The following is a 21032-nucleotide window of genomic DNA, read 5'->3' as shown; positions in this document are numbered from 1 at the left end:
TATGTAAGCCACATTGTGCCTGCATGTGTGGGAAAATGTGGAGTAGAAGTGTACTATAAATAAATAAATAAAATGGTCTTCCTGTTATCAGACAGAAAATCTCAGCCATTGATCTTAGGAGTCCTCTAAACACCAAAGTGGGAATTATCCGGAAAATGTTTACATTAAAATACGTAAGACTGAAACAGAGAAAATGATGGCAGAAAAAGATGTAACAGGCCAAGAATGACCAGCTCGTATGCCAAGTTACTGCATTTTTGTTTCAAGTTCAGGCTGTTACTGCACTAGGACTGTCACGTTTATGGGAATATTGCAAACGTTTTTCTTCCATTCCTGACTTACTCCTGATGCATCTATCTAGTGGAGCTCTAACTTGTTAAATGCGGGGAACTTGTATAACAACACATAGAAAAATCCCAGCAAAATGTCCTTTTCTCAAAGCACAATCCATGATTAATATTATCAAGATATATCGTGTTATACTCAGTTGATAAAAAAAGTTATGTGAACTTTTCAAACTGTTACTGTCGGAAGCAGATGCTTCCAATCGTCATTGGTCCCAGAATCCTCTTTCAATATTTTTTTGTAGAAAGTGTTATAAATAGCTTCTTATATAAACAATGTCTATGTATTTTTCTATTAGCAAAGTCAAATAACATAATTAATCAATGCACTTATTTTTTTTTCAGCTCTTGATATGCTGCAAATGATTCCTGAGGTGAGGATGTGGTTTACCATCTCTATTACAGGTACTTTGCACTGTCTCTAATGAACTCACAATCTAAGTAGTATATACTGTACCTGGGGCAATGGAGGGCTAAGTGACTTGCCCAGGATCACACAGAGCTGCAGAGGGAATTGAACCTGGCTCCCCAGGATCTAAACCCACTTCCAACTGTCAGGTAGCAGCAGGAATCAAACACTAACCATTAGGCCACTCCTTATCTTTCATTCCAGGGGGACCCAGTCAGGGCCGTGCCTAGGGTCTCTGGACTATCAGTTGGCGCCCCCCTCCCATTTCTATCAGCCCATTTCTAATCTCTGTAGATCGTTTTTGTCCCATAAGTAGCCTTTAATTCTAAGTTTTGCACAGCTCCCCCCACCCCCGGTTGCACGTTTTGAATTCATTTTAGTTGTGGAATTTGGCACAACGTGCTGCAAAATGAAACAACGGGTTAAGGTTCACACTGGCACTAGAAGATCAGAAATGGCCAACCAAACATTTACCCTATAAACTGCGGAAATGTGACGCCTGCTCCCTTTGCAATCTGCTTTCTAAGAAGAGACCGAGCATCTGCCCTTCCCGTTTCTGCCCACTCCATTTGCCACTTCTTCCTTTCTCCTCCCAACACTGTCCGATAACCTCTGAAAACACCTGACACCTCACACCGCCTGTCACACTTCTTCAGCCCGAAAGGGGAGAGCGTCACCCTGCCTAACAGAACCAAAAGCAGCTTTTAACTTTGGCTTTGAGGAGGAGGAGGAGGAAATTACCCCAGTGCTACAGTGCGCTCAGTCCAGTTTTTTGCCCTAGGCCGGTCGCACAGGCACAGCCTGCGAGGAACGTCGGCCGCCAGAGGGCGAGGAGGAGAGGTGCCGCCCCGCCTCATAACTTCCCAAATAACACCCCCCCTTCATAACTCCCCAGGGCCCCAACCCCGGCGACGCGGATGGGCGGCTCACAGACTTAGCTTGACAGCCATGCTGATGGAGGTGTCTCTCCATAGGCCGCTCTGCTCTTTTCTTCTCGTGTCTCTCGGTACCGGGAGCGGCCGCTCAGCAGCGATCCCAGAGCTCGAGGTGGGCAGAGCTCTCTCCACACCCCACCCTGCCCTGTCACAGGCCCGCACTGCTGGGGGCGGGAACCAGCGAGAGAACAATGAGGAAAATTCTGCACTCCAGGACTTCGCTAGCGGCTTATATTATAGGCGCCAATATTTCAAAAGGATTGGAGGGGGACCCAAAGGCAACACAGCCTACTCCCCCCCCCCCCACCCACTGTCTTCCAGCTCAAGGGTTCTTTCTGAACATAATTTAGAGGGTTCATGGGTTATCTAAATCCATTTTTCCTTAACACATCAGGTCACCACTAAACGTTACACTGTGACTGGCTTTTTTTCTGCCAGTCCGGTAACTTCTCTCGAACACGGTACTTTAGAAGCGAGGCTCCAAGGCATGTGGGAAGAGCTGGGCGGGCAGTGCCAAAGACTAAGAACCGAGCGCTGCGCGTGGGAAGACAGCAGAAGCGCATGCGCATAGGTGCCGACTGTTTGGCAGCGCCGCGGCCGGCGCCCTTGAAGGCAGGCGCCCCCCTGCGGTGCTTACCCTGCTTACTGGGTTGGCACGGCCCTGGACCCAGTGTTTCAAAACTTTCCTCAGGGAAGCAGTCCATATTGAGCTGTATCATTCATTCATGGTGTGCCTCTGATTTACACTGTAGGCTCCATACAAAGGGTGTTCAGTTTATTTATAAGTTGCCTATGCAGATCTGTGTCAAAGGCATTGCTAAAATCTATCTATTTATTTTAAAACTTATACCCACTTATACCTAAGCGGTTCCCAATAAAACATACACATAAACTCTTCAGTCAGGTATTAATCAGATTTGTCTGGCATAATCTACCTCTAGTGAAACCAATGCTGCCTTGTGGATTCCAGAAACAGATCTAGCTTCTGTTTTAAAAGAGTTTCCATAAATTTACTTACCACAGATCTCAGACTAACTGATCTGTAGTTCCCAACCTCCTTCTTACTTCCACTTTTGTGGAGAGGGAACACATCCACCCTTCTCCTGACTCATCTTGACAAAGTTTGTTATTTTGAAGTCAAGAAACCTTGTCTTTTGAATTGTCATGGGTCAGGGTTGTTAGCTCTTGGACCACAGTCAGAGGACTGCTTAGGGCAAAACCAGGTAGCCCCTGACTAAAGGCAGGCAAGATACGCCTAGGAGCACAGAAATGATAAGTAGTACTAGTAGTAGCACAGGACAGACAGAAGAGACAGGAAGAAGCCAGAAGGCAGGCTAGATAGAAGTAAGCTTGCTTCTGGCTCTGAAAAGAGGCCTTAGGGGTAGACCTGGTGAAGCAGGACCTGGAGGACAGGTGGCTCTGAAAAGAGGCCCTAGGGGTAGGCCTGGTGAACCAGGGCCTGGAGGTAGGAATGCTAGGCAGGCTGGAGACAGGAGCATGGAGTGGGAAGGCTGGAAATGGGAAAGTGCTTGTAGTGAATGATACGCTGAAACCTTCTGCTCAGTGTGCTGCTGCGGCTAGGAAAGCGAATAGAATGTTGGGTGTTATTAGGAAGGGTATGGAGTCCAGGTGTGCGGATGTTATAATGCCGTTGTATCGCTCCATGGTGCGACCGCACCTGGAGTATTGTGTTCAGTACTGGTCTCCGTATCTCAAAAAAGATATAGTAGAATTGGAAAAGGTACAGCGAAGGGCGACGAAAATGATAGTGGGGATGGGACGACTTTCCTATGAAGAGAGGCTGAGAAGGCTAGGGCTTTTCAGCTTGGAGAAGAGACGGCTGAGGGGAGATATGATAGAAGTGTATAAAATAATGAGTGGAATGGATCGGGTGGATGTGAAGCGACTGTTCACGCTATCCAAAAATACTAGGACTAGAGGGCATGAGTTGAAGCTACAGTGTGGTAAATTTAAAACGAATCGGAGAAAATTTTTCTTCACCCAACGTGTAATTAGACTCTGGAATTCATTGCCGGAGAACGTGGTACGGGCGGTTAGCTTGACGGAGTTTAAAAAGGGGTTAGATAGATTCCTAAAGGACAAGTCCATAGACCGCTATTAAATGGACTGGAAAAATTCCTCATTTTTAGGTATAACTTGTCTGGAATGTTTTTACGTTTGGGGAGCGTGCCAGGTGCCCTTGACCTGGATTGGCCACTGTTGGTGACAGGATGCTGGGCTAGATGGACCTTTGGTCTTTCCCAGTATGGCACTACTTATGTACTTATGTACTTATGTGAAGGCAGTGAGGAAGAGGAGCAGCTGTCCTAAATGGAACTGGGCATCTGACATCACTTGTGCACGCCCGTCCCATCTCAGTGCCTCGGGCCCTTTAAAAGGGGGTCATGTTGTGCCTAGGAGAGCCAACGGAAACAAGCTCTGCAGGCTGTCCACCAAGCCGGATCACCTCCACATCTCAAACTTGACCCAGCATCTTGAAGTTAAGTCAGGAGGACACAGGGCACAGTCCGGGGCCATGACATGAATAAATCCTTTCTTATGTAAAACCACTTTGATTCAAGATTTGAAAGCTGGTATACCAAATATAAATAAAGTAAGCTTAGTACTGAAACACTCCATCTGCTGATCAGGTGATCGCCAGGTGATCGCCTACTATAACATCAGAAACGATCTCCCCATTCATAAGCACTAAGTCCAGTTTGACCCCATCCCGCGTGGGTTCCATTACCAATGGCTGGAATAGTTCACCCTGTAGAGGATCCAGGACCTCCCTCCTTCTAAAAGACCCCACAATAGGGATACCCCAATCAACATCTGGCATATTAAAATACCTATTAGTAGTACTTCCCCTTTCGCAGTTATATTTTGAATGTCTTCAATTAAATCTCTGTCTACTTCTTCAGTCTGTGAAGGAGATCGGCACCTAACACTTACCGTTCAGTAAATCCAGACTGCCCCAATTTGACTGCCCCTATCGGACTGACCGTTCACTTGTCTATTAGATTGCAAGCTCTTTGAGCAGGGACTGTCCCTCTATGTTAAATTGTACAGCGCTGCGTAACCCTAGTAGCGCTTTAGAAATGTTAAGTAGTAGTAGTAGATCTGTATATCACACCAATGCAAATACATTTGCTGTTCCCTCTTTCCAGATGGATTCACAGTATCTCTTCCTTACCCTGTAATTGTGTGGCTTTAATAATCTTTATCGTATAATGCCACCTCCCCTCCCTTTCTTCCTATCCTATCTTTCCTGAACAGATTAAAGCCTGGTATAACTATAGCCCAGTCATGCTTCTCTGACAGTCATGTCTCTGTCATGGCCACTAAATCCAAATCAGCCTGTAGATCCAGAACCTTGTTTCCATACTCTGGACATCAGCGCAGTAGGGATGGCAGCCAGAAACTTTTCATTGTGTCATCTCTCGTCTCACTTGCAGGAAATTTCCACTTTAATTGCGTTTTTGGCTATTCTGTCATTTTGTCGATGATGGTGACAGTTTGCGGAAAGAGGGTAAACGTGTTTTTCTCAATGTGCCCCCTCCCTACCCATCTTCAAATCTCTGCTTAAAACTCACCTCTTCAATGCTGCCTTCGGCGCCTAACCGCTCGAGAAATATAAAATACCCCAATCTATCCACCCTATCAGATTAACTGTTCACTCGTCCTCTAGATTGTTCACTTGTCTTTAGATTGTTCTCTTGTCTTTTAGATTGTAAGCTCTTTGAGCAGGGACTGTCCTTCTATGTTTGAATTGTACAGCGCTGCGTAACCCTAGTAGCGCTTTAGAAATGGTTGTTGTTGTTGTGTACGTGTGCACTAATTTTACACATGTACGATAGTTCACATATGCACAGTGGTTTCACTGTTGTGAAATAGTAACATAACATAGTAGATGATGGCAGATAAAGACATGAATGGTCTATCCAGTCACTACGTGTGTCTTTCCATATAGTCACACTATTATCAGTCAACGACAAAACACAAAATGTCATCTTTTTCTTCTGCTTGTTTTCATTTGGCAAAAATATGTAGTGACAGAGGATATTTCTTTGACATTTCCAGTCCATCCCTACAGTATAACCAGCTTTCCAGATGTTGCCCTTTTCCCTGTCTCTACAGAGGTATTAATGTGTTACTTACCCAGGGGTTTGGTCACCAGTTCCTAATGATTCTAGTTTCAGGCCCTCTTCAGTAGGTTGGTCAGTCAGCTGCAAAATCATATTTTCATTTATTTTTTTAAATGTTAAGTTGCCTTTTTTGATGCCATCTTTGGCAGCAGAGTGCAAAGGAAAGAAAGGGTGAAGTTTGAATGGATGGGCTGACTCAGATATTTCAAATCCGATTTCTGGTGATCAATATTTTTTTTTTTCTTGTCAGAAAAAGCAGGTGCAAAAGAGGGCGAAGAGATCAGAAGAAGAAAAAGGGAAGCAAGTTTGAGAGCAGATAGAGGGGAAGGAGACAGAGGCAAGAGGTGAAGAAGGTAAAGAGGAGGGGGGCTGAGAGGACACTGACCTGTAGAAACAGAGAGAATGCGGAAGGTGGGAAGAAAAGGAACCCCTCAGGTTAGAAAGCAGAGAGTGCTGGAGCCTGAGGAACACACAAAGAGGGAGGGAGGGAGTGTGTGTGTATGGGGGGGGGGGGGGGGGGGGGGGGGGGGGGGAGGGAGAAGCGACTTACCAGTAATTCCTCTAACATTTCTTTCTTGACGTCACTGATGTTTCCTCTTTCCAAGGTCTCTTCTTACCTTATTCCATCTTTCATCTTCATGTCACACATTTTGTTTGGGGAATAAATCCATGCACATCTCTAATTATGACTGTGCCCCTTGCTTACCAAAGTCTCTTGGTTAATTCTTGCCTGCTTGCATAGGGCTTTGAAGATGATAATGAGCCAGTGCTACAGTCAGGGTCCCAGGTTCCCTCCCCTCCTCTTACTTTCCACCTCCCCAGGAAGAAAAAGTGGAGAAACTATTAAAACGGCCCTTCCAACTCTGCTTTGCTACTGTGTGTTCTGCCTGCACAGTAGCTTTGTAATATTAAAAATGATATTTTATGGAAAACTGTTTTACAGGTTTGTCGACAGTGATGCAGTAATGAGTTGCAGACGTGAGACTTTGTAAGGTGACAGATTAAAGTCTCAATTTACAAGTATTAAGAGGAATTAAAGCAATGAATCCTTCTAGCCATAGTTACTGTCTCTGGTCCTGGACAGATAGAACTCAAGAACTGCAGATAACCAGTTGGAAAAGGATTCTGAAAATGTCAGCTTCTTGTTTCTGGTTGCAAATAATCAGAGACATTACAGAGTCCACATATTCACCAATAATAATCATTTTTATAGCCGTACTGGACAATCTTAGTGCTGATGACAGTGTGCAGGTACAATTGTGCCTGCCCCAAAGAGCTTACCTAAGGCAATGGAAAATAGAGACTTGTCCAGAATCACAAAGAGCATCGGTGACACTGGGTCTCTCCTTATTCTGGGCACCATTGCTCTAACCCTCTAGGTGCCCTGCTATATCTCACCAACCTAGACATGCTCCAGAAGGGCCTTCTCTGGACTTTTAGGCAGATGGGTGAGACCTATTTTGAGCGATTAATGTAGCAAAACTGTCTTTGAAAATTGACTATAAAGTATAGATAATCTGACTGGCTATGATTACCTTCTCCTCAGCCTTCACCACTCCCTAGCACAAACTAGACCATTGCTCAGCCTTCACTTCCTAGCAGAAACTGGACTACTTCTCAACCTTGGCTCCTTAAGAAAACTGAATTTGGCACTCCTACCCCCAATGAAAATACAAACTTCTCTCGTGCTGCCCTCCCTCTCACGACCTCTTTAAGGATCTTTTCTACCCCATCCCTTTTCCCTACCTGATCTGTCCCACAACCCTTCCCTTATTTCTACCCTTTCTCACCTCTGCCTCTCACTTACTTGTCCACCCTCCAGGTCCTCCATACATCTCATCTCTCAAAGCCTCTCTACCCTCAGCTCTCCATTTTCTGAGCCCTCTTGTCTCCTATTCCCAAAGCCCTGCTCAGTGCCCCGGTTCCAATCCCCTCTTCCTTCTGATCCAATTCCTGTGTTCCTGATCTCATGTCCCCTCAAAACCTCAAACTGCTCCTCCTGCATTTTCCTCTCTCTCACCTTCCATTTCCACCCTTCCATCTCTCTCTTGTTTTCTACTCCACTGCCCCATCCTCCTTTACTCAAGCCTACTCTTCACCATCTCGGTCACAATCCCCATCATCACCCCAACACCTGAGGGAGGACGGGGAGAGAACAGAAGATGCTGAACACCTCAGGGTAGGGGAGGAAGAGTCTGGACACCTCAGGATGGGGCAGGAGAGAGATGCTGAACATACTACTACTACTACTACTACTTAACATTTCTAGAGCGCTACTAGGGTTATGCAGCGCTGTACAAATTAACAAATAAGGACGGTCCCTGCTCAGAAGAGCTTACAATCTAAAAGACGAAATGCCAAGTTGGGGTAGATGAGATTTCCTGAGAAGAGATGAAGTGATTAGGTGCAGAAGGCGACATTGAAAAGGTGGGCTTTGAGCAATGATTTGAAGATGGGTAGGGAGGGGGCCCGGCGTATGGGCTCAGGGAGTTTGTTCCAAGCATGGGGTGAGGCGAGGCAGAAAAGGCGAAGCCTAGAGTTGGCGGTGGTGGAGAAGGGTACTGAAAGGAGGGATTTGTCTTGAGAGCGGAGGTTACGAGTAGGGACGTAAGGGGAGATGAGGGTAGAGAGGTAAGGAGGGGCTGCAGATCGAGTGCATTTGTAGGTGAGTAGGAGAAGCTTGAACTGTAACATCTTTTGGAGGAGGTAGGGAAGGGAAAGGGAGATACTGGACATGGTAGGAGAGGGCCTTGAGCTGCTGCTTGGAGGGGGGTGAGAGGGTGCAAGTCTGAAGGTTTGCCAAAAGATGACCCTTGGGCTGGTCCTGCTTTTTTTTCCTGCCACCAGCTCTTCCTTGTCCCAAACAGTTCAATTTACAAATCCACTGTTTGAAGAAACAGAAGGAGAGAAGAGAAGCAACAGGCAGTTTGAAACATAGTAACATAGTAGATGACGGCAGAAAAAGACCTACACGGTCCATCTAGTCTGCCCAAACAAGATAAACTCATATTTGCTACTTCTTGTGTATACCTTACCTTGATTTGTATCTCCCATTTTCAGGACACAGACCGTAGAAGTCTTGCCCAGAACTAGCCCCACCACGCAAATACCAGCCCCGCCTCCCAATCTCGCCTAAGCTTCTGAGGATCCATTCCTTCTGCATAGGATTCCTTTATGTTTATCCCACACATACTTGAATTCTGTTATCGTTTTCATCTCCACCACCTCCCGCGGGAGGGCATTCCAAGTGTCTACCACTCTCTCCGTGAAAAAATACTTCCTGACATTTTTCTTGAGTCTGCCTCCCTTCACTCTCATATCATGTCCTCTCGTTCTACCGCCCTCCCATCTCCGGAAAAGGTTCGTTTGTGGATTAATACCTGGGTTTCTGGTTCTGCTGTCCTGAGAGATGAGCCTTGGTGGGGTAGAGAGGCCACAACAACTTGATGGGCCATTTGGCCTTTATCTTGAACAAGAACTGTTCAGGGCCACAGACATCTTGCAGTTGGAAGTGCTTTCCTCACCTCACCCCCACCACCCGATACCTCTTACATGGAAACATGACAGCAGATAAAGGCCAAATGGCCCATCCAGTCTGCTCATCCTCCGTAACCACTAACTCTTCCTTTCCTAAGGGATCCCACATGCCTGTCCCACACTTTCTTAAATTCTGACACAGTCCTCGTCTCCACGACCTCCACCGGGAGGCCATTCCATGCTTCCAGCACCCTTTCCATGAACGAATACTTCCTTAGATTCCTCCTAAGCCTATTTCCTCTTACCTTCATCATATGTCTCTTCATTCAAGAGTTTTCCTTCATTTGAAAAAGGCTCACTTCCTGTAGATTAATGTCCCTGAGATGACCAAGACTGCTTACCAGTTTTGTAGCTGCCCTCTAAACTGACTCCATCCTGTTTATACCTTTCCATAGCTGCGGTCTCCAGAATTGCACACAGTACTCTAAATGGGGCCTCGCCAGAGACTTATACAAGGGCACCATCACCTCTTTGTTCCTGCTGGTCATCCCTCTTCTTATGCACCCAAGCATCCTTCTGGGTATGGCCGTTGCATTTTCTACTTGTTTGGAAACTTTAAGATCATCAGACACAATCACCCCCAAATACTGCTCTTCCCTTGTACACAGAAACACTTCACCCCCTATATTGTACCGTTCCCTCGGATTCTTGTGACCCAAATGCCTGGCCCTGCATTTTTTAGCATTAAATCTTAGTTGCCAAATACTGGGCCATTTCTCAAGCTTGCTAGGTCCTTGAGCATTAAATACAGGAATGATTTTTCACCCTGCGGCAGGCTATGTCAAGATAATCTCAGTCTCCCAGATTCACTACTAATGCAGCAGGCTATGTCAAGATAATCTCAGTCTCCCAGATTCACTACTAATGCTCATTTCAGCACTTGCATTCTTAAACAGCGCCTCCTTCTGGAGCATGTCCAGGAAGCATCACCATACACTTGGAAAAGTCTTTTTAACAGCTGGTGTGATGGTGCCCTGTGTGATGTTAGGGGTCATCCACCGCAAAAGCCTCTCACTGGTATTAATTGGACCCAGTATGAAGCTTGGTCTAATTGTGGCTCTTCTGACCTCCTTTCTCCTGGTCCTGATTGTTACCCCACATCCCCTTCTACTCTGGCTCTTGTGTACTGGATGGGTTCTTGGGTTGGTCAATGTTTCTCTTTGATAAGTACCCCCCCCCCCCCCCCACAAACACACACACTCACTGCCTTGTGGCCCCTCCTTGCCCTGGCCTATTCTAACCCCATCTTCATCCTTGTCCTTCTTTGAGCCTTAGTCTGACAGGGACAGTCTCTTCCCCGACCTTGGCCCCAGCCCCCCACTGTCTGAACCCTTTCTCATCCCTGTTCGAATGCTGTGATTGCCACCCTCTCAGTCCTGGCTCTTATGCTGGTGTCCTACTCGTGTCATGTTAGGTTCTGAATTCAGCTTTCCTGTTTTGTCCTTGAATTGAATCAGTAACTGGGAAGTTGTAGGACCCCCCTCTCACTTCTCCTCCCCCCCCCCCCCCCAAAATGCAGCTGCCACTTCAGTGGAGTAGGCTTCCCTTCCTGCCCCGGCTGGCACAGGATCCGGAATGTTTGTGCAGCTTTGGAAGGGTTAATACAAAAAAGTAAAACAAGCAATCAGGCAGGAGGAGGGGGAGGAGGAGGGGAGCTGGGGGGGGGGGGGCTGCTGCTTCTCTCTGGCTGCAATAAATCAGCTTAAAGGACGAAAGCAGCGAAAGCTGCGGAGGGAGGATTAGGGAAAGAAAGTGCCTGAAATTGAAAGGCAGCTGGAACGGGGGGCTGGTGCCCGAGTGGCCGCAGCATGGTGCAGGGGGCAGCCCGCACGCCCGGCCTGGCACTACCCCTCCCCGGAGCGCCGAGGACAGGGATCGGGCGCTTCTGAAACACATGGAGGACGGGGTCTGGGGGGCAGCATGGGGACTACGAGCTGCCTCTGGGTGACGGCGCTGCTCCTGCATCTCCTGGATGTGGCGCTGGGTAAGTTGCAAAGGGGGCTGGGGAGGGGACGGAGCATCGGCTAAAGGGCTCATGGATGTGGATTTGAATTTTCTGCTGCTTTAGACGCGCGCTTTAGTCATCGTATCCGAATGTGCAAATCGTCTTGTTTTGTGGTGGGGAATCTGGAAGTTATTTCTTACACCTCGGAAATGTGTTCATCCTTTTCTTCATGGCTCCGATTGCGTTGTGGGGAGGGAATGGTCAGGTCTTTTCTCATTGGGGGGTACGGGTAAAAAAAAGCAACTTTCTGACAGGTGAGGTGTAAATGAGCGACCGCACGGTCTTCACTGCATCAATCGCACGAAATCTTGAATTCCCTCTCCTGGCCTGCACTTTAGAGCTGGATAACTTTGTTCCCAGACTCTTGACCTCTTTTTGGGCAGCTGAACATTGCAGTACTTCCCTATCGTCAGACCATAGCTAGCCTGCTTTCCTGCAAACCGAGCTCCGTGTCTGGGAATATTGCGCTCGGGTCCAGCCCTTACGTGCATTGCACGATGTGGTCCCCTGAGTCGCTCGAGTCCCCAGACGCGTTTAAACCCGGGCTCCTATTGAGTGCCAGAACCCAAGGAGAATCTATTGGCTGGCAGGTTGGAGCTGGAGAGCTGGATTCAGCCCTGCTGCTCACTGCTGCTTCTCTTTGAGATCTGAGGGGCTGCAGTCGACATGTCCTCCAGAGCAACTGCTCTGCATTTTATGCTGCAGCGCCTGAGCCTGACTGACACCCCCTGTGCACCCTCAATCGGAGCCCGAAGGGGTTAATAAGAGCTCCCTGGTGGACAACAGGTTGATGGTAATATTATCAGCGACAATGTGCCCGAAGGAAGAGAGAGACAGAATGTGACAGTGTACATCGATGTCTGAAAGACAGAGGAGACTGTGTGTGCGAGACAGAAAGGGAAAATATGACGGTATCGTGTGTGAGAGAGAACAGAGCTGGTGCAAAGGTCCTGACTTTAGCCTTACAACTCCCCATCAATTAACTTTCAGCCCCCCCCCAAGAGTTTGATAATTAAGCTCATCACCAGAAACATCCTGCAAAAATTGTAGGTTACAGTCTGAGCTGAAGGAGGGGTTTTCAGTTTGTGCTATTCTCAGAATCTATGGCTTTGTTTTTGCTGCAGCTGCTGTTTGGTGCCCCCTCCCCCCCCCCCCCCAACAAGCTGGCGCTCTAGGCAACTGCCTAATCGTGCCCTAATAGTTGGGTCGGCGGACTTGGCAGTCTAACTCCAAATAATGAAGCTATTGATTGTAAGGTTGAAAAGGGAAATGTCCTGGTAGACTGGAGTTCTGTTGGACCAGCAGGGACATTGCAAGAGTTTATAGCTGACCTGTTTCTGCTCATTAACAAAGACTTAAGCCTGGTTGAAGATTCCTTCCGGTTACAGTAACAGAGCTTTCCTGGCCGTCTGCTTGTGATGTCATAATGCTGGGCTTATGACGTCACAACACACGGGTTCCACAAGAAGGATCAGAGAGGGGATCTGGCAAGAGAGAGTCTCAAACAGGGGAGGGGGGCGCGGTTGCTGGGCTAAGAAAATGATTTAAACAAAAAACAAACACAAACCCCCAGCTTTGGCAGGAATATTAGTTTAAAATGGATCTAGTGAAATGCTGTTACCTTCCTCCTCCTCTTCTGCACTGTACACTTGTGTGAATCTGTGTTTAATGTGATGGGAAGATTGAAAAAGGACAGAACCTCCACCTGATAAAATGGATGTAAAATCGGTCCCCAGTGTTTCCAGGAAGAGTTGGTTGGGCTTTCTTCTGTGGTTTATCCCTTCCTGGTGAGCTAGAAGACTTCATCCTTGCCTCCCCTCCCAACTTTCAAGCCTCTAGCTCTCCCCACCCCTCAGATTTTGATAATTAGTTAATAATCATAATCGGCCCAGCTCAATCTCTTCCACACACATTGTTCTGGAAGAGACTACATAAGTATTGCCATACTGGGAAAGACCAAAGGTCCATCAAGCCCAGCAGCCTGTTTCCAACAGTGGCCAATCCAGGTCACAAATACCTGGCAAGATCCCAAAAAAGTACAAAACATTTTAAACTGCTTATCCCAGAAACAGTGGATTTTTCCCAAGTCCATTTAATAATGGTCTATGAACTTTTCCTTTTTTAAACTCTGCTAAGCTAACCGCCTTTACCACATTCTCTGGCAATGAATTCCAGAGTTTAATTACATGTTGAGTGAAGAAAGCTTTCTCTGATTCGTTTTAAATTTACTACATTGTAGCTTCATCGCATGCCCCCTAGTCCTAGCATTCTTGGAAAGCCTAAGCAGACGCTTCACATCTACCCGTTCAAGTCCACTCATTATTTGATAGACCTCTATCATATCTCCCCTCAGCCGTCTTTTCAACAAGCTGAAGAGCCCCAGCCGCTTTAGCCTTTCCTCATAGGGAAGTCGTCCCATCCCCTTTATCATTTTCGTCGCCCTTCTCTGCACCGTTTCTAATTCCACTATATCATTTTTGAGATGTAGTGACCAGAATTGAACACAATATTCGAGTTGAATGTGTGGATATCTACATTTGGTGGGAGAGAGAATTCTCCATCGAATGATTGAGCTTGTGTAGATGTCAGAAGTCAGTTTTGGAGTTGACCTTTGGCTCTTCCTTTCTTCGTCTCCCCCAGATGTGGTTGCCTTTGGTGGCAGCCTGGGCTGCCTAGTCGTTAAAGCCAGCCCTCCTGAGTAACGTCCTTCTCATGGAAGAAGAGAAATATGAAAAGAAATAAATAAAAATACATCAAGAAGGATCTCCTTTAGGGTCTAGGGTCTGAGAAACTCAACAAGTGTTAAATTCTTGTTGTGCGTTCATTTCTGATGCAGAGGTCTGCTTTGAGGAGGGGGGAGGAGGGGGAAGGGACAGCGGCTGTGGAAGGCTGGAAGCAGATGAGACCAGAGAGATGCCTTTATAAGCTGCAATGATTCATAAAATGATAAATGTTCCAGCTAGGGACTGGCATCGTTTGTAACTCCCCAACCCCTGCTTCATCCAGGACTTGTATCTTCCCCTGTCCCCCATTAGCTGTACCTGGGGGGGGGGGGATTAGCCTCGGACTGCCCCTCCTGAAAGGTTTCCAAGGCCGATCCCTGAGCAGGGTTCCAGATGAAGTTTCTGAGTGGGACGGAGAGCCGGGACTGCTGCTGCTCTCAGGCCCGCTCCACATTCCCTGACTGGAAGCTAATGGACTATGTAGGACTATTAAAGTACTTGTGATTCTCATTTAAGCTGGCAAGCGCCTTTCTGGAAGCAGCCAGACGAAGCTCTGTAGCATTTTAAGCAGGCTCCTGCCTTTAAGACATTCTCTCTCCATGTCTGAAAGCTCCTGGAGACTGTAAAGAGAAACATTTCTCCAAGCTTTTGCTCCCTTTAATGCCGAACGCCAGCTTCTGAAGAGCAGAGCAAAGGGCTTTTAAACTGGTCAATAGTCCGATTAAATAATACAGATGTTACTGGGAGATGAGGCAGTTCCTCAGAAAGAGCAGTTCTGCTGTAGTGAAATCCTTGAAAAAGAGGGACTGGCCTGGTCCGCAAGCATCACTCCGGAGGAAATGTGTGTGTATGTGTGTGGGGGGGGGGGGGGGGGGGGAGGTCTGCACAGTGCAATTTCTGATAAGTTTCATACCTGATAGATTTATGTCCTTGAGCTAATGGAGACGAGAACGTTTAAAATGGGGGGGGGGGGGGCTTTCCATGGAGATAAGGATGTTAGGAGTCCCGAAGGTGGGCATTGCCTCATGATTCTTTCCTCCTCATCCTACAGCCCCATGTTTGCCAGTAAGACCCTTCTCCTATAGCAATGAATGCCAACATCCCCCCTAGTGTAAGTGGGAAATGAAAGGTGGAGGGTGATAAGGTAATTCTTACTCCTCAACCATCTCATAGGTCCTCCTTCACCCCCCCCCCCCCCCCGGATTCTGTGGGGTGAATGTGTTCCAGAGAGTCCCAAAGAGATGCCACCTGCACAGCTCGGACAATTTTCCCTCTTCCTTTCTTACCCCACACAACATTCCCTTAGCTGTTTGCTCCAGGCCTAACCCCCAGGATGCCAGAAAAGTACATCTCGTAATGCCGAACAGGCAGATTACAAGCACATGACTGTGTGTCACTGAAGGGTATTTGTGAAACTGGAAGTGTATCTATAACACACTGTTGTATATACCACACAACTCCTTTTAACAGTCATTTTTTGATGTCATTTGGTAGCGTCTAATTTGTTTTTATATTATGTATAAAATTATGTAATCCGCTGAGAACTATGGATCAAGCGGAATAAACATTTTTAAATAAATGAAAATGTGCTGTATGTAACACACACTGCTGTATCTATCACACATAAGAACATAAGAGTAGCCATACTGGGTCAGACTAATGGTCCAACTAGCCCAGTATCCTGCTTCCAACAGTGGCCAAGCCAGGTCACAAGTACCTGACAGAATCCCAAATAGTAGCAAGATTCCATGCTATCAATCCGAGGGCAAGCAGTGGCTTTCTCCATGTCCATCTCAATAACAGAGTATGGACTTTTCCTCCAGGAACTTGTCCAAACCTTTTTTAAACCCAGCTATGATAACCACTGTTACCACATCCTCCAGCAGCAAGTTCCAAAGCTTAACTATGCTTTGAGTGAAAAAAATAGTTCCTCCAATTTGTTTTAAAAGTATTTCTATGTAATTTCATTGAGTGTCCCCTGGTCTTTGTACAATGCCATGGTCTACTGCAGAACTATGACAACTGAAGCAACAGCTTCATCAAGCAGAACGATGTGACCCTTCCACTGCCCACCTGATACTTATAGGTCCATGGTTCGATTCTACAAAACTACACTTCTTTCCCAGAAAAAGGAATACTACTCAGACCAAATGTTTAGAGCCCCCACATCGGCAAAACTTTATCATCTCCTTCGCTCTCTTACCACTTTCAGTACTTCCTGTGAATCTTCCTGTACTGTTCCAGACGCTCAATCCCAGGCTCGTTTTTTGAAAATAAAGTCTTACAGCTTCGTGCCTGTTTTGCTCCACCACTGTCCACTGGCCTTAGCTGTCTCACCTCTGCCACTATCTACCTCTCTGACTAGGACTCCGCCCATCTCTTCTGCTCCCACTGAAATATTAACATCTTTCAGTCTCCCCTTCTTCAGCTGAACTTAGTAAATTAGTTCAGTCCATGAAGCTCTGCACGACCTTCTCCCCTCTCGTCTGGTAAAGCATTTCTTGCCAGCATTTCTCCCTTACATCCACTCCATGGTTTTCCTTAGTCTATCCATGGGCATGGTACCAGATAGCTGGAGAACTGCTTACATTTGCCCAAAACTTAAAGATCCAGCCTACTCCCTTAGCGACCCTGCAAACTACCATCCGATAGCTAATCTCCCGTTCATAGCAAAACTCACCGAAACTGTTGTCCACCAGCAAACTACAGAACTTGTTTTCCAAAACCAGATACTATACATAGTAACATAGTAACATAGTAGATGACGGCAGATAAAGACCTGCATGGTCCATCCAGTCTGCCCATGACAAACTCATATGTGTATACCTTACCTTGAATTTGTACCTGTCCTTTTCAGGGCACAGACCATATAAGTCTGCCCAGCAGTATTTCCCGCCTCCCAACCACCAGTCCCGCCTCCCATCACCGGCTCTGGTACAGACTGTATAAGTCTGCCCTCCCCTATCCTCGCCTCCCAACCACCACCCCCTCTTCCCCCCAACTGCTCCACCACCCAATTTCAGCTAAGCTTCTGAGGATCCATTCCTTCTGCACAGGATTCCTCTATGCATATCCCACGCATGTTTGAACTCCGTTACCGTTTTCATCTCCACCACCTCCTGCGGGAGGGCATTCCAAGCGTCCACCACCCTCTCCGTGAAAAAATACTTCCTGACATCTTTCCTGAGTCTGCCCCCCTTCAATCTCATTTCATGTCCTCTCGTTCTACCGCCTTCCCATCTCCGGAAAAGGTTTGTTTGCGGATTAATACCTTTCAAATATTTGAACGTCTGTATCATATCACCCCTGTTCCTCCTTTCTTCCAGGGTGTACATGTTCAGGTCAGCAAGCCTCTCTTCATACGTCTTGGAACGTAAATCCCATACCATCCTCGTAGCTTTTCTTTGCACCGCTTCCATTTTTTTAACATCCTTCGCAAGATACGGCCTCCAAAACTGAACACAATACTCCAGGTGGGGCCTCACCAACGTCTTATACAGGGGCATTAAAACCTCCTTTCTTCTGCTGGTCACTCCTCTCTCTATACAGCCTAGCAATCTTCTAGCTACTGCCACCGCCTTGTCGCACTGTTTCGTCGCCTTCAGGTCCTCAGATACTATCACCCCAAGATCCCTCTCCCCGTCCGTGCCTATCAGACTCTCCCCGCCTAACACATACGTCTCCCTTGGATTTCTACTCCCCAAGCGCATCACTTTGCATTTCTTCGCATTGAATTTTAATTGCCAAACGTTAGACCATTCTTCTAGCTTCTTCAGATCTTTTTTCATGTTTTCCACACCCTCCGGGGTGTCCACTCTGTTGGAAATCTTGGTGTCATCCGCAAAAAGGCAAACCTTACCTTGTAACCCCTCGGCAATGTCACTCACAAATATATTGAACAGAATCGGCCCCAGCACCGATCCCTGAGGCACTCCACTACTCACCTTTCGTTCCTCTGAGCGAACTCCATTCACCACCACCCTCTGGCGTCTGTCCGTCAACCAGTTCCTAATCCAGTTCACCACTTCGGGTCCTATCTTCAGGCCGTCTAGTTTATTTAAGAGCCTCCTGTGGGGAACCGTGTCAAAAGCCTTGCTGAAATCTAAGTAGATGACGTCCATAGCACGTCCTTGATTTAATTCTCCCGTCACCCAGTCAAAGAATTCAATGAGATTCGTTTGGCACGATTTCTCTTTGGTGAAACCATGTTGTCTCGGATCTTGCAACTTATTGGCTTCCAGGAAATTCACTATCCTTTCCTTCAGCATGGCTTCCATTACTTTTCCAATAACCGAAGTGAGGCTTACCGGCCTGTAGTTTCCAGCTTCTTCCCTATCCCCACTTTTGTGAAGAGGGACCACCTCCGCCGTTCTCCAATCCCTCGGAACCTCTCCCGTCTCCAAGGATTTATTAAACAAGTCTTTAAGAGGACCCGATAATCACAATACCAAAACTACCTTGATTGGGCTGACAACTTACATCCTTCCTCATCTTGACAGATTTCAATTGGTTATTCTCTTATCGCTTGACTTTATAGCAGCATTTGACTTGGTGGATCACCCCCTTTTCCTTCTCCATCTCTTTCAGGCTGGGCTTCGTGACAAAGCCTATGTCTAGTTTAGATCCTATTTGCCTCAAAGTTCTTACGTAGTGCAGACTACCCAATCTGATTCAGCTCTTTTTTCTCTTGTTTGCGGCATACCACAAGGATCTATTCTATTACTCAATATTTTCCTTGCACCTCTTCTAACTCTTATACATTCTCTTGGGTTTACAACTTTTGTCCATGCAGATGACATCCAACTACTTTACACTCTAGACCCAATAAATTTTCAAGATATCTCTGCCCTTAACTCCAAGCTCACACAGATCACTGAATGGCTTCTGGCAAATAAATTGGCTATCAGTCCCAAGAAATCTAACCTGCTTCTCTTCTGCGGAAATAACAACATCCCTTTGGCCATGCCAATACTTCTCTGTGATACTCCCATCCCTCTGGCTTCTAATGTTTGGATTTTTGGAGTTGTCTTCGATGACAAACTGCCTTTTCACCAGTAACTCTCTAAAGTTGTTTGTCACTCATTTTACAAATTTTAAATTGATCCGTTGCATCCGCTACTTACTCCCACCATCTGCTCTAAATGTTCTTGTTCACTCTTTAGTTCTCAGTCAACTTGACTATGCAACTCACTTTTCAAATTCTTCACATCCAAAGATCTCTATTGTTTGCAACTCATCCAGAACATATCTATTAAACTTATACATGTTGCCCGCAAAAATAACCACGTAACACCCCTTATGATATCCTCACATTGGTTGCCTCTCCCGCAGCGCAATATATACAAAATGTTACTTCTAGTATTTAAAATTAAGCTAACTGGAGATCCTGCCATTGTGGCATGCTTGTTGACTCCCTATGTCCCTACTCGTTCTTCCATTTATCAACACAGCAATTTTTGACCGTCCCCACAATCAGGGAGGTCCTGCCCATGCAAAAATAAGGCAGTGTGTTTTTTCAATACAAGGCTCTGAGCTCTGGAACTAGCTCCCAGAGCATTTCGGAACTCAGTCAACCGTACCTCTTTCAATATCTGCAGCATCTACCTCAGAACTCTAAGTGTGTTCCCATACCTAGTGTGTTTTCCTTTCCCCCCACTTTCTTATTGTGATTATTGTGTAGTTCTCCTCTTTTTTACACATCTGTGATATCTGTCTTTACTTACTCTTCGTTACCTTTCGCTTTTACTGTTTAGTCTGTAAGCCGCCTAGCTGGCATTGCTGATAGGTAGGATAGCAAGTTCTAACTAAACCTGAAACTTTATGAAAGAGTCAAAAATTGATTCACTTTTACCCATTCTACACCACTCGGGATTTTATAGATCTCAATCATATCCCCCCTCAGCTGTCTCTTTTCCAAGCTGAAGATCCCTAATTCCTTTATTCTTTCCTCATATGAGAGGAGTTCCATCCCCTTTATAATTTTGGTCACTCCTCTTTGAACATTTTCTTATTCCACTATATCTTTTGAGATACAGCGACCAGAATTGAACGCGATACTCAAAGTGAGATCGTACACTGCTGTATCTGTCACTCACAGCTGTATCTATCTCACACTGCTGCTTGAAACGTGTCATAATGTGTAATGACAAAGAGGTGTAGACTAATGACAGAATGGTTGCTCCAATTATGGGTCAATTGGGCCACTTTAGTTGGCCCTGAGCCGGTTTATATCCTGGAATTGGACCAGTTGTAAGTCTCAGTCCATCACTCTGCATTTTTGTATTTATTAGACTCTTGATATAACAACCTTCTGTGGTTTACGTATTACATACAGGAACTTTCTTTGTCCCTAGTGGACTCACAATCTAAGAGTTTTTATAGCTGGGGTAATGGAGGATTAAGTGACTTGCCCAGTTCCTCTAGTTCTCAACCCACTGTGCTAACTATCGAGCTACTCCTCTACTCACGGGAATTCACTAAACCTTAAGATGGTTATTTTACAAGGCTCTATTTGTGATTTATGTATGCAAAACCCAGCATTTAGACACGTATATTGGGATATACAGGTCCAAATGGCAAGGGGACATGGTTTGGATATGTTTTGGGTGATACTGGGGTGGGGCTAAAAGATACATGCGCTCTCCCCATTTCAGAAGGGAAATGCACATTCATGTCCACTGATGTCAACCTTGGGATGGCCACCTGCTAGGTTGTAGAACGGTGTTTGTTCTGTGCAGATTAGGGAAGGTCACCTCCTTGATTCCCCAGTGGTTTTTATCTCCTGCTGCATGCAACGGACACATGCGTGACCATGCCTGCATGTATTTTACAACTAACTCCGCTGCTCAAAAATATTAGAGAAACTTGACATGTCCTGACTTTGGAATCTGAAACATGCATTCACATGTGATTATAAATTTACACTCTCAAT

The 21032-nt window shown here is 46.3% G+C and overlaps 1 protein-coding gene across 2 annotated transcripts in view; it reads left to right on the top strand.

Moving 5' to 3' along the window:
• Nucleotides 1-11093: 11093 nt before the first annotated feature.
• The window catches only part of IGSF21 (immunoglobin superfamily member 21), a 448408-nt gene continuing 438469 nt past the window's right edge, over nucleotides 11094-21032 (top strand). For both annotated transcript variants that reach the window (XM_030222239.1, XM_030222236.1), the window contains exon 1: nucleotides 11094-11357. In XM_030222239.1, coding sequence (XP_030078099.1) covers nucleotides 11294-11357 — 64 coding nt within the window. In that variant the 5' untranslated portion in view covers nucleotides 11094-11293. The remainder of the gene's footprint in view (nucleotides 11358-21032) is intronic.

This window comes from Microcaecilia unicolor, chromosome 13, assembly GCF_901765095.1.
Source record: "Microcaecilia unicolor chromosome 13, aMicUni1.1, whole genome shotgun sequence".
Classification (NCBI taxonomy): Eukaryota; Metazoa; Chordata; class Amphibia; order Gymnophiona; family Siphonopidae; genus Microcaecilia; species Microcaecilia unicolor.
Note: the sequence above shows the minus strand (reverse complement) of the source record. Positions and strands in the feature narration are given on the sequence as shown.